Source organism: Diplotaxodon limnothrissa, linkage group LG9, assembly GCF_057381915.1.
Source record: "Diplotaxodon limnothrissa isolate DT_005_m linkage group LG9, D_limnothrissa_male_GT1.1, whole genome shotgun sequence".
Classification (NCBI taxonomy): Eukaryota; Metazoa; Chordata; class Actinopteri; order Cichliformes; family Cichlidae; genus Diplotaxodon; species Diplotaxodon limnothrissa.
Window position 1 is genome coordinate 33,308,912 of NC_140604.1, and position 13,606 is coordinate 33,322,517.

Here is a 13,606-nt window from a genome sequence, read left to right on the forward strand (position 1 = left end):
TGGAGCTGGTCCCCTGGAATCCTGGAAGTCATTAACATATGCTTCCAAAAGGAGTTTCAGAAATGTTTTTTATACTGAATAATTCCTGAACATTTATGTAGGTTCACTGTAAAACTGTTCAAAAGTTTTACTCCACAAATAAGATAAAATGTTTAACTATTGTTTGTGCATTAACAGTCTTCAGCTTTAACTTTCCCTCTCTATCAAAAACATCCCCTGTACATGTCCTGGTAACATATTATATCTGGCTTTATATATAATTCATGTAGTTTTATATTATAAGAGGTCCATCAACTTCAAGATGGTTTACTTCCAAAGTAAAATGTTTGTGTGGTCTCTAAATGAAACTGGATTAATGCTCCTGATTGTTTTTTTCTGAAGTGTACTTAATGGTTGAAGCGAAGTTTTCTATGTATTACCACACAGTACTCAATAATAAAAGTGAACACTAAAGTACAAGGAGTGATTTATAATGTAAAAGATGTTTTGCTTTACTTGACTTGTACTAAGAGGACTTAAAATGAGATTCTTCCTGAATTTTTCTAACAGCACAGCAGCTGCTGTTAGCCCTAACCCCTGTATCTGCTCCCAAACCAACAAAAACAGAAGCCAAAAATCGCCAAAAAATCTTTAAATATTAAAAAAAAAAAAATCAAAAGGAAAGAACAATATAGTGTAGCTCCAAAAAGTTGATTCTGTTCATCTGGACATAGTGTTTTCGGTGGGAGAAATGTTTCATCACTCATCTAAGTGACTTCTTCAGTCTCAGCCGATTGCTTGTTTCCGCAGCCTTATAAACTGTGATTCTATTGGCTCAAATGATTAAAAAGAGGTGTCAATCATGCAAATTGTAGCCAAAGTTACAGCCCCTCAGAGTTTAAAGCTCCAGAGGTCATTTAAAGGCTCCGTGCGCAGGGCAGAAAGGGCCAGCTGTGGCTAATTCTTATATTCAAAAAACAAGCTTTTTTAGACATGTTAATGAAGTTAAATAATTTCTGCTGTTTAACACCTAAAAAAATGCAACTCATATATGATGCCCAGTGTGCTGAAATTGTACATGGCTGGACAATGCCTGAATATTTATTTATTAAATGTGCTGTAATTTGACTGTTTGACTTTAGAAACATAAATCTTTGCACAGATGATGTTTATGTGTTGATTACAGAATTTTTGATTAAAAGGTGAACTAAAGCATGTTTTTAAAAGGGTTATATGCTAAATAAATAAATATATTAGGCGATGAAAAAAATCTACTTAGTTTTTCTGTGTTCTAGACTCAGTAACTTTGACACAGTAACATCTGCTGAAATCTTTACACCACTGATGAAATCTCAAGTGTTATCTTTATTTTGATTTCAGGATTGTTTACACAGAGTTTGTAATTGCAGAGAAACACTCCATTCATTTTGAGCATGTAATTTTCAAGCAGGAAGCTCAGAAAGCCATTTGGGGCTTAGCTGGATGAACTAGTTTTTCAGGATGTTTCTAATATTAGAGATATTGTTCAAATGGAGCATTAACTCATATGTGAACTGAAGAACATATTGTGGTCAATAATGACTCAAAGATTCTTCACAGTGTTGCTGGGTGTGAATGCCAGCTGTTTGACAGGCAGAGGTGGACTGAAGAAACAAGAGAGGTGAACTAAAGGCGGTTTTATTTAACTTCTGATTGGAGTTACAAAAATAACTCCAATCAGAAGACAAGGAATACCAAATCTATGAATCTTCAGGGAAAACACACTGTTTAGGTTTATTTCTATGTCAGAGAAAATACTTTTAGACTATAATAACATCAGAATATCACACTTCTTAACCTGGGGCATGACAGCACGGCCTCCCATCAGAAGAAACTGTTGACTTAAAGAATAAAAGAAAAATGTCAGCTAAAATTTAATTTCATCAAGTTCATTCATGTATGTATCACCTTTAAACCTAAAGTGCTTTCACATCATAATTCTGCAAAAGCTGCCAAAGAGGAAAGTTGGAAGTCATTTCATAACAACCATATTAGTGAGTTAAATCTGTGTCTTATTAGGTGGAGGAGCACAATGAGTTTGTAGCACCAATTCCTTACTTTGAGTTGTATTTCTGTCCACATGGAGGTGGGTAAAAACACATAAACACAACAATGAAGAACAAACATAACAAACATTAAGAGAAAACTGTCTTAGAAACACAGAAAAGTGAAACAAAGGACAGCGTGAACATCAACTGAACAGAACTTTTTGCTTTTCTCCATCAAAGCATTTCATTGACAAAAGTGTTACTTTACAGACCGTCCTGAATATTTGCAGTTCATTGTTAGCTTCTCAACACAAGAGTGAATGAAAACATTTTGAGTGTAACCCACAGGTCTTACAGGTATTTTCACAACACTATCCAACCTTTTGTGATATTTCTTTCAGTCTCATGGCAACATGAGATGAGATGTTGGTGATAGGAGACCAGGGTTGGGTCAGCTGTAGAAAGATAAGAGCCGACCTGACTGAGATCAAATGCACACACTGAGTTTGTTGTTTGACTCTCACGAGATAACGTCTTCTGTCCAAACAGAATGATCACATCACTGTCCAACTTTCTGTTATATTTGTTTCAGTCTCATGCCAGCATGTTTGTTTCTCTCTAAGAAGACTCACGAGATAATCTTCTCATATGGTGATAGGAGAGCAGGGTTGGGTCAACTGTTAAAATAGCAGAGCCGATCTGAATAAGTTGTTTAGTGACAGGCTTATTATGTCCAACAAAAACAAAGAAATGCTTTTCTAATGAAAAGTGAAAGCTGTTGTCCCAGGTTACTCCTGTCACAGCCTGGCTGAGGCAGACTGTACGTGTTGTGAAAAAGGACTCGAATGCAGACCAAAAACAGAATGTGAAACGTGACGTGGATTAACAGAAAACGAGCAGTTTATTAAGGCTGGCAAAATAAATACAAACAAAGGGCAAGGGTGAAGCTAAACAATAACCTAAACTGGGTGAACCAAACCTTAAACATGGCGAACTGACACAGATACCTGAAGACACGACGTGGAGCAGACAACCTGACAAGGAACGACTGAAAACACATGGACTAAATACACACAGCAGGATCATGAGGGAAGTGGGAACACATGAGCTGACACACATGAACATAACGACATCACAAGGGGAGTGTAAAACTAAACACAGGAACACAGGACCTCTTCAAAGTCAAACAGGAAACACATTGACTGAACTCAAGACATGTAAACTTAACAGACTGGGAAGACGAAACATAGGGTCCTGAAACATGGGACAGAAAGGCACAGTAAACACAGCAGGGAACACAGGGAAGCCATCTCACAAAACATAAGAACTAAACCCTCGACAACCATAACTGAAACCTAGGGAAATGACAATAATTAAAACAGTGCAACCAAGGACTTAGAACATAAACCATAATCTAAAAATACATGAACTCGAGATAACGTCTTCTGTCCAAACATTAAAATGATTTTCTAATGAAAAGTGAAAGCTGTGCCCCCACATTACTTCCTGTGGGACAGCTATGTTAAGCTCAAAAGACCTAAATTGTCCCAAACTGTGTTTTGAGTATTCAGATGCAGAGTGTAATAACAGTAATTTAGATTTTTTTAAAAAACAGCAAAGATTCTTGTAGATATGTTTTGAAGGAAGTTTTGAACTGAATTGAATTTGTTGCTTTCAAATATAACAGAAAAAACATGACTTTGATCATATGCGGTTCAAAAAAGGTGAGATATTGTCACCTGTTCTGCTTTAATTTATACATGAATGATCTTTCTAAGTCATTAAACAAGTAGATTACCGGCTATATGATGGATGAGTTAATAATTTGATGCAAGCTGAGATTTTAGTTATTGAGTCCCGTTATAGTGCTGGCTCACAGCAGCTGTTCAGGGTCTCAAGCTACAGTTTGCAATAAGATATTAAATTAAACTCTGAAAATAGTGTGACTGCTTTAGCTGAGGATGACTAGAACTTGTTTTTCTTTATTTTATTTGGTGTTAATTATTGATTGTGTTAATTCATAACTGCAAGTGTTATTGTCCTTGTGCTTCGATTAATTTTACTTTTATATTCGAATACTTATAATATCTATTAAATTCTAATTATTTAGAATTTAAAAACAACTGTCTTGAACAACTTATTGCGTATTTGGATTAAAATAATAAATAATTGTTATAAATGTGTTATTATTTTGGAAACATAAATATTAGTTATAGTTTTGTTATCTTTCAAAATAGGGGAAACATCTAACTGATATGTTAGTAAAGTCCCTTCACTGAATCAGAGATTCTGCTCACAAGAGAAGGTGAAACATATTCTAAGTTTAAAAAAAAAACAAAAAAAACTTCCACAGCCAACTCTGAAGTGAAACAGTGGCAGCAACACATGCGCATCAGCTGAAATCAAACAATTAGTTTTGCTGATTAAAACATTCACACAGAACTTTGTGCTTTTCTCCATCACAACATTGGTTTGACCGAACATTTGACTGACAGAAATATTTCTTGACAGCAGCCCTTCCTCAGTAATTGTGGTTCATTGTTAGCTCATTAACACGAGTGAATGAAAACATTTTGAGTGTAACCCACAGGTCTTACAGGTATTTTCACAACACTATCCAACCTTTTGTGATATTTCTTTCAGTCTCATGGCAACATGAGACGAGATGTTGGTGATAGGAGACCAGGGTTGGGTCAGCTGTAGAAAGATAAGAGCCGACCTGACTGAGATCAAATGCACACACTGAGTTTGTTGTTTGACTCTCACGAGATAACGTCTACTGTCCAAACATTAGAATGATCACATCACTGTCCAACTTTCTGTTATATTTGTTTCAGTCTCATGCCAGCATGTTTGTTTCTCTCTAAGAAGACTCACGAGATAATCTTCTCATATGGTGATAGGAGAGCAGGGTTGGGTCAACTGTTAAAATAGCAGAGCCGATCTGAATAAGTTGTTTAGGGAAATGACAATAATTAAAACAGTACAACCAAGGACTTAGAACATAAACCATAATCTAAACTTACAAGAACTCAAAATACTGGGTCTCAAAGACCCAGAACCGTGACAACTTCCTTTATAGTCACCTGACCATAGTAGAGTTTTTCTGGATGTCTACAACTTTAACTCACATCATCTGAACCAAATGCAGAGTTAACCAAATCATGAAACAATAATTCCTATGAAATGCACAATACATATAGAAACATTAAGTAGCAGATTGTTGTTGCAATACGGCCATACAAATAATATTAAGTTGAGTTAAACTTGAGAAAAATATGGTTGCTTTGTGGCTTCCTGTTCTGTAATCATCTGAATTTTGAACAACATGACAAAAACACATAAGAGATCAAATGTTTTCATTTGAGCAATCCAATTGCCTCAACATTATTTAGAAAAATATAACATATATAACGAAAAGAACATATTGTGAAGTTTTCTGTCTTTTTTTTTGAGAAAAGAAAAACAGGTGTTATATAAGATAACTCATAAACTCCTTGTCATGCTTATATTATCGAAGTAATGTACACATCATGTTAAAATGGTGAGCTTAATAGTTAAGATACGGTCCCCCATACAGTCCATACACACTTTGTCATAGTTGTAAGAAGACTGGAAAAAAGGTGTAATAATAAATAAAACCATAAATGATAATTGAGTCATTTTATTTTTTCTAAATTCAAAAATTACTTTCTGTCCACCGTGTGTGACTAACAGTCTCACTACCAGCTGGCTGTTGTTGTAATTTGGTGATGTATAGATAAAAGTGAATTGAAACTTCTGCTGTACAGTTTACTAAGCGACGCTGTCATGGGCAGTGTGCAATCACACAAAAGAACAACTTACATTTCACCATAACCAATACTGGAGAAAGGACAGTTTGGAATTCTAACTGACATTACAACTGGTGCACATTGCTCTAAAATCAGTGCTGTGAGATTGACTTTAAGATCACAACCTGATTTAAAAATTGTATCTAACATTCTTCCCCCTTGAAATAGCTCTAAGGTATTAAGAGAATATGGCAAATGAGATCACAAGATGGACAAAAATGTACTTTAAAAAGAAATCTTCTTGTTTCACTGGAACAGTAAAGTACCGTAGCAAAGAATAAGCGCACCTATGTAAGATGCAAGTGAGTTTACATTATTATCGAACTTTGATTTTGCCATTATTTATCCTTTCTAGTCTTTGGGTTTCTTAGAATTCTGTCTTCTGGTTTCGGTCTCTTTGTTCTCTGGTTATTCCGTCTCCACTGTCAGCTCTATCCCCTTGTCAAGTCCACGTCTCTGTGTTATGTTTCCTGTTTTACTTTGAAATTCTGTGTCTCATGTTAATGTAACTGGTTTTGCTTCTCTTGTCTTGTTAGCCCTTGTTCCACATGTTTCCCTCCTGTCTCCTATTCCCTGATTGCTCCCTCTGTGTATTTAAGCCCTGTGTTTTCCTTTGTCTGTGCTGTGATCTACCCTCATGTTTGCTCTCATCCCACACTGTGTGTTCCGTTTGCCAGCCTGCCTGTTTAGTTTATTGATATTTTCACTTAGTTATTTTATGTTCAGCAATAAAGATCTTTTGAGTTCACGTTTTGCCTCCGAGTGTCTGCACTTTGGTTCCTGCCTGCACATAACACATAACAGAAGGTCACGACCAGAAGATGGACCCCGCAGACTGCTCCGCTTTGGAGTTTGAGGCTGAGATGGAGAGGTTGGTTAAATTGCTGGATGGCATCCCCCAGTCTGATAGCTTGCAGGTTATGTCTGAGGAACTGAGAGCGTTGGAAGCAATAGTGAAAATCAACCCCCAGATTCAGCAATTTGCCACAAACACCATTCTTGTCAGGACCATAGCTGCGTGGGGGGGAGCACGTCAGGGCAATTTTACTTGGTCTCTCTCCACGCCGATGCAACAGAAGCAGCTTAATCAGCGGTCGCTACAACAGGACAGAGTTTCTGCGCCGGTGTCTCAGAATTCCTCTCCCTCCACACACCCGCTGGGACCTCGTTCACCTGCCCATTCGCCGGCCTCCTTCCTGACGGCTATGTGATCAGAGGATGTGAAGCAGGTCTCCATTTCTCCACCATTTCCAATTCCTTCATCCAGGAGGAAACAGCACCCTCGCCGCCGCCACTCCTCTTCACAGCCCGTTCCCAAGATTACAGAGCAGCACACAGTGGTGAATCACGAGAGCACTTTTCCTGTTCAAATGCTGAGACTGTTGCTCATGCTGTCCAGTCAGCTAACTCCGGGAGAGAATATTATGTTTTGGCACCTCCTGAGTTTGCTGGACTGCTGAGTTTAGTAAGCTGCCCCCAAAGACTCATGAGACTTTGTGCACAGAGACTGTTAAGGTTTCTGTGGAGTCTCAATCCCAGACTGTTATCATTTCTGAGCCTATTATTTCCAGCTCTCCAGATTTTAAAGACTGTTTTTCACCTGCTCAGTCATCGAACATTGACGACTGAGCAGCACCATCGAACCTGTTCATTGACCTCAAAGTTTGATCTCAAAAAAGCATTGACCCACTTTAGCGTCTGGCCCTGGAGCAACTGAACAAAATGGCTATTTTGGAGCCATCTGTTTTATACGTCCAGGGTTGTTGTTGAAAAACTAGTGAGCACTGAGTGACAAAACCTGTACTTTTCTCTAACTCATCAGGAGTTGGCACAGTTCTCTCTCAGTGCAGGATGGTCAGGGTTCTGCTGGTAGCTGTTGAGGTGAAATGTTGGCATTAGATGGAGTTAGAGATTGCTTGAGCATATCTGCAATTTTTAGAACCATGGAGTCCTGTTTGCCAGAGAAGAGGCAGAATAATTGTTCATGCCTGCTGAGCTGCGCCTCCTAGGTGGAGAGGCGTACAGGGTCAGAGCCTGAGTCCTTGATGTGTGGCTGGGTTGTTCTGTCACATCCAATGCAAGCTAGCAAGATTCGGAAGCGGGACTTTTCCAAAAGTTCAACAGGTTTATTTAAATTTCCTAACACCAAACACAAGACTTAGGGGAATGTACACCTAACAGGAGGGGGCCTGATTAGGAAACAAACGGGGAGGTCCACACATCCACATCACAATATAAACCTGTGGACACACTTTCACCAAACACCTAGGATGGAACACCGGAGAACACCATCACACAGGGAAACATGGTAAGCAGTAAATACCCGAGGGGCTGGGGCTTAACTAACGTGGTAGGTTGACGATCCAGTGAGGAGTGACTGCCAAGAAGTGGTAGCGATCACTCAAGGGAGTGATTTGTAGGGAGCTGGAATTAGCCCTGCCTATGAAGTAGACATCAAAACAACCAAAGAATGACAGAGCGAGGGAGAGAGGCGCTGACAGCACACAGGGAGGACTAGGGATGGGTACCGGTGTCCGGTGCCATGATGGCACCGGTTCTGGCATAAACGGTAGTAACCAGACCGAAAAGCAGCGCACATTTCGGTGCTTTATTTCGGTGCTTTTTTTCCCTGAGCTGTGATACACTTCTAGCCAATCATTTTACGTTTCCGAGGATTGTAGGCGGGTCCAGGTACGTACGTTTTTTTAGAGCAGAGCTACAGATTAAAAATGCCCAAGGCGAAGCGGTCAAAAGTCTGGCTGTACTTCACAGCAAAATATGCAAACTCAGCAGCCTGCAACAAGTGCTTTAAGCTGATACTGTGATACTGTCAAAGGAGGTAACACCTCAAATCTGATGAAACACCTGGCGACGCATAGCGTTTTTTTTAAAAGCCGAGAAATGCGCCGTATTTGATAGCTTGCTGCGAGACCTCACACCGTGCACATCTACTGTGGGTGGGTTGCCTGTTATCAGACCCGGAGTTAGCAACATCCCCCAAAAACACGAAGAGGAGAGTCCTGGCCCCTAGCCCTGCCAGTGTAGCAGAAATGATGAGGATGATGATGCAGCAGCAGCCGTTCTTCTCTGCATGAGTAGCTTAATGTTGTTCGTGTGTAATTTACGTTGAGTAGGCTAACCACATTATTACATTAATGCAGGTAAGGTGAACTAGCAAACATCATCATAGCTACATGCGGCTGTCTTCTTGTTTGATGGCAGATACTCCCTTCACCCTGGCCAAAAAGGCTAAAATGACCAAAGAAAAAGTGGAAAACAGTTAAACATGAGAGGTTTTGGACAAAGTTTGTGTTTTTTCCATTGATTAAGCACTGCTTCCAGCCAAGAGTGATACCATATATGCCCCATAGCTGCAGAAAAGGCTAACATTGTTATATTTTTACAAAAACCAGCTGAATATGAGAGGTTTTTGGACCAATTTTGTGTTCTCCATTCTTTAAGCACCGGTTTGAGCACCGTTTGAGCACCGGCACCGTTTCAAAAGTACCGATTTGGCACCGGTATCGGATAAAACCTAAACGATACCCATCCCTAGGGAGGACTGGGGAACCCTCACACTTTGACCCTGTGCAGATTAGAAATAATCCTAAATAAATGTAACCTTGTGCATCCAACTCTTAAACTCTTAAAAGAACAAAGGAATGTCTTCGCAGAGCCAGGATTCTCAGAGGGAACACCTCTGCTGTCATGACCGGAAGTTGTATAGTGATGTTGAAATACCGGTAATACCTTGTAACGGTGGACCCAAGAAATACCAGCCGGAGCGACTTTGACAATGCAGAAACCTTTTATTAAACTCGGGGTTGTACGTGGACACATATACTCCGCGCTCTCTTTCTCTGCTGTCACCCCCGTCTCCGTCTGTCACTGCCAACATATAAAGAGACACAATCACTGTCAGATCCCAGCACACCTGCTCACCCCGCCCCTGCGCCGCCCCGGGAGCTCACTGCGTCACGCCTCCTCTGCAGCTGGCCAAGGACCACACCCACGCCACATACCTGTTTCCATAGAGAATATTTTAACCTGCTTGTGCTGATAACCAGAAATATTAAAGATGGTTGAACGTATTAAAGGTATTAAAACTGTTGTTGTTCAGCTGATGCATCTGTCTTTCTGCAAAACATGGTTCAGTATTTAAGTGTTTGAGTCTGCTGTTTCACAACAGAAGTGTTTAAATATTATTTACATGTTCTTTTAATATGAACATGTTTTCCCACTCTTGTAAGGACAGACGTGGAAATCTGAAGTCAAACCTGAAGTAATAAAGCAAACCAACTAAATAGTCAAAATAATTTAAAGGAAATTAACTAAATATGTCAGTAGAACAGTAAAAGAAAAAGGTAATATATATAATTGTAAGTCACTATGATTAATATCAAACCAGTTAAATCATAATAAGTGAGAACCAATAATCTTTATAGATGGATACCTAGAAACCTGTTGATACATGTCATCTAATTTTCTCTCATTCAAACAGGCAAAAATAATAATGAATGAAGTGCTTGAACGTTTGGTTCTGACATTGTCATCTTAGAATCACAAATAACTGGTGAACGTGGTGTGATTATTAGTTTTTATTAGGCTAGAAGCTTTACACGAATAATTGTCAAACAATAATGAGCATAAAGGGAAATTTTCACAATATGTTTTAATACAAACAGCCAGAGCAGAACAGACCCAACATAAAAACTCCTTATAAACCAAAGTCATCATTCTTTAAAAGACAAAACTATCCACAGTTCCCAGTTATATAAAATATGTACTTGACTAAATTTAACCGTTGTCCCCTAAATTGTTCAATAGATTAAATTAGTGTACAATTAAACTCACACATAACCACCATAATTTCATTCACATATACAAATCAGAATAGATGCAAGAGAGAAAATAAATGCTTTGATAGACAGCTTACATGATCATTATTTCACTTATAAATACTTTCTTCTTTAACATCAAAAGATAAACTCACATAATCAATAATATTTTATTGTGTTATTTCTTTATGGGAAATCAACGTATATTGATCCTACACAGCTATCTATACTCTGTGTGTGATCATGAACAAACTGTATATTTCGTGTAGGTAAAACAAAAGCTGTCCTATTCAGAATAAAATAATTACAATTAACCACAACACTTTAATCTTTCCCCAGAATGATGCGAAAGAGTTTGATACGTTTACACAACGACTCAGTGAACTTGTACTGCTGCAGTGTTACTCCCTTTTTGCGTGCTTCCTCCACCTCTTTAAACATGGCATCTGTGTAGTGCGTGTTTCTATTTACTTCCATCATTTTGTCGATCTTCTTGATGAGCTCCACCACCTGCCTTCTGTCGCTGCTGGTGTTGTCAAAGACGTGGTACCTGTTTCCACAGCTTTGGATGATGCGTTTAAGCCCTGGCTCAGCGTCACGTACATACTGCTCTATGGTTATGCCTCCAAGATCACCACCACGGGTGAAGAGCACAATCATGTACTTGTTTGCCTCGGGGCCAAACAGCTCCTGCAGGGCTTCCACTGAGTTTTTTTCTTCTCTTGTGAATCGGCCGATTTGGATGACCAACAGGAACACGTGAGGACCGGGACAGGAAACTTCAACACATTTCACAATTTCTCTTTTGATGAACTCATCTGATTTTGAAGTGTCCAGGATCCCTGGTGTGTCTACAACACTAACTATTCTTTTCCCCCACTGTGTCCAAGCTTTTTGACAGAACTCAGTCACTGATGCAGATAAAGGACAAGATCTGAAATGCTCACATCCCAGGATGGTGTTCCCAACAGCACTCTTGCCCACACCAGTTTTTCCAATCATCACAATCCTCAAATCAGGACCTGAAACACAATTGACTAATTTGATTTAACCCATGTACACAAGAGTTTTACAAGAACCAAAGTGAAACTGAGAAGTTTTCACACTTCAGGAAAATAATTTAAAAAACAATGATTAATAATAAGTCTTACCTGCTGGAATTAAAGCCATTTTTTTTTCAATGTTGTCACTGCACAGGTGAGAGATGAATGCTAAAACTGCTCTGCCACAACTTGCTTTTTATAGCTCAACAGATGACACGCCTCCTGCAGTATTATACAGTCGGAGAACAGCAGTCTGCAGGCTTTAGACAGTGTCACACAGAGTTTTGCTTCAACAGACTGAACAACTTCCACTTAATGTAAGTTGTGCTTGTACATGTATTTGCTTTGTAGCAATAAAAAAAATCTAAGTAATGAGAAAAAAGGGCTCTGATTTCTTAAAGAGTATCAGAGAAAGGCTATTTTTACATCTGTCATGATAAATTTCTTAATAGACATTTGTTAACTTTTATTTAAGATTTATGTGAATCATCTGAAAACAACTGAGATATACTAAGTTGTTAAATAAGGATACTTAAACAAAAAGGAAGAGTTCAGAGTTGTGCTGGCACTGACATTTGAACCCACAGGTTATTCGTTCAAATCCTGCATCATGGGAAGCTTTTTCAGCATATTCAGAAGCAACGACACTAAAGACAGACAACCGGCGGCACTGAGGTAAAGCTAAAGTTGAGCACTTTTGATTTAGCTTTAGCATGTAAATCAAGTTGTGAACGTAATGTCTTTACATGGGTAAATGTATACTATGAAATATTTTATAAATGTAGCTTATAGAGACACTCTGAAATGTTTGCATACTATTATAGTAATAATTATTTATGAAACAACAAGCAGCTTATTGATTAATTCGTATTTCTTCTATATCTAACTTGTAGTTGGGACCGTGGATTACAATGTATAACAAGACCGCACACTGACGAGACAAAGACAGGTAAACCACAATCTCTTTTAAGTACTATATAAAGAACATACTAACGGGTTATTCAGTCAATCAGCATTTTTCTCATGATGGTTGAAGCAAAGAGCACTTAATGAAAAACACAGCAACAAAGATTCACTCATTTTAACCACATTCTTTTTTTCACTTTCACTTACATTACTATTGGTATACATTTATGCAGGACGACACACTGGCACCACAGTGAACCTTGTTCTTTTGGGAATGGCTGGGACTGGAAAGAGTGCCAGTGGGAACACCATCCTTGGACAGAAACACTTTGTTTCTAGACCCAGTTCAACGGCCGTCACCACAAATTGCCAGAATGTACAAACTGAGATCAGTGGTGTAGACGTAAATGTGATTGATACCCCAGATATGTTTGATGATGACATTGCTCCATCAGTTAGGGGCAAACATGTGAAAAGGTGCAAACAACTCTGTGAGTCAGGACCATGTGTGTATGTACTTGTGATGCATGTGAGCAGATTTACAGATGATGAGAGAGACATCATGGAAAAGTTAGAAAAAGCGTTTGGGAGGGAAGTTAGAGGACGAACAATCATCCTGTTCACCCGAGGAAACGACTTGCGGCAGGTGGGAATGGGCTTGGAGGATTTTCTTCATTCTTGCCAACCTGATCTGAAGAAAATGGTTGAAAAGTGTGGAAACAGGTGTGTTCTCTTTGAGAACAACAAATCAGGTCCTGATCAGGTTGAAAAACTAATGAAGGTGGTAAACACAATACAGAAGAACTTATAGCTATGAGTGCTCAGAAATTGTTTTTTTCTTTTACGTAAAGATAGACCATTGAGTGAGTGAGTATCATGAAGAGGTAGATGATGCAATACAGTTTTTTTTCTTTAATAGACTAGATAAGAATTAACAGACAGACGAGACAAGATAAATGATCTTTTATGGTTTATTATGA

General features: G+C 38.8%; 2 protein-coding genes across 2 annotated transcripts; one reads left to right on the forward strand and one right to left on the reverse strand.

Annotated features, from left to right (window-relative positions):
* Window positions 1–11,001: 11,001 nt before the first annotated feature.
* LOC146625951 (GTPase IMAP family member 7-like) lies at window positions 11,002–11,847 on the reverse strand. Its single transcript, XM_085362534.1, has 2 exons — window positions 11,829–11,847; window positions 11,002–11,699 (listed from the first exon to the last, which is right to left on the reverse strand). Exons 1-2 carry the CDS (start codon window positions 11,845–11,847, stop codon window positions 11,002–11,004), a joined length of 717 nt encoding a protein of 238 aa, XP_085218660.1.
* A 619-nt stretch (window positions 11,848–12,466) lies between these two features.
* LOC146625952 (GTPase IMAP family member 7-like) lies at window positions 12,467–13,437 on the forward strand. Its single transcript, XM_085362222.1, has 2 exons — window positions 12,467–12,470; window positions 12,860–13,437. The coding sequence occupies exons 1-2, from the start codon at window positions 12,467–12,469 to the stop codon at window positions 13,435–13,437; spliced, it is 582 nt and encodes a 193-aa protein (XP_085218348.1).
* Window positions 13,438–13,606: the final 169 nt, after the last annotated feature.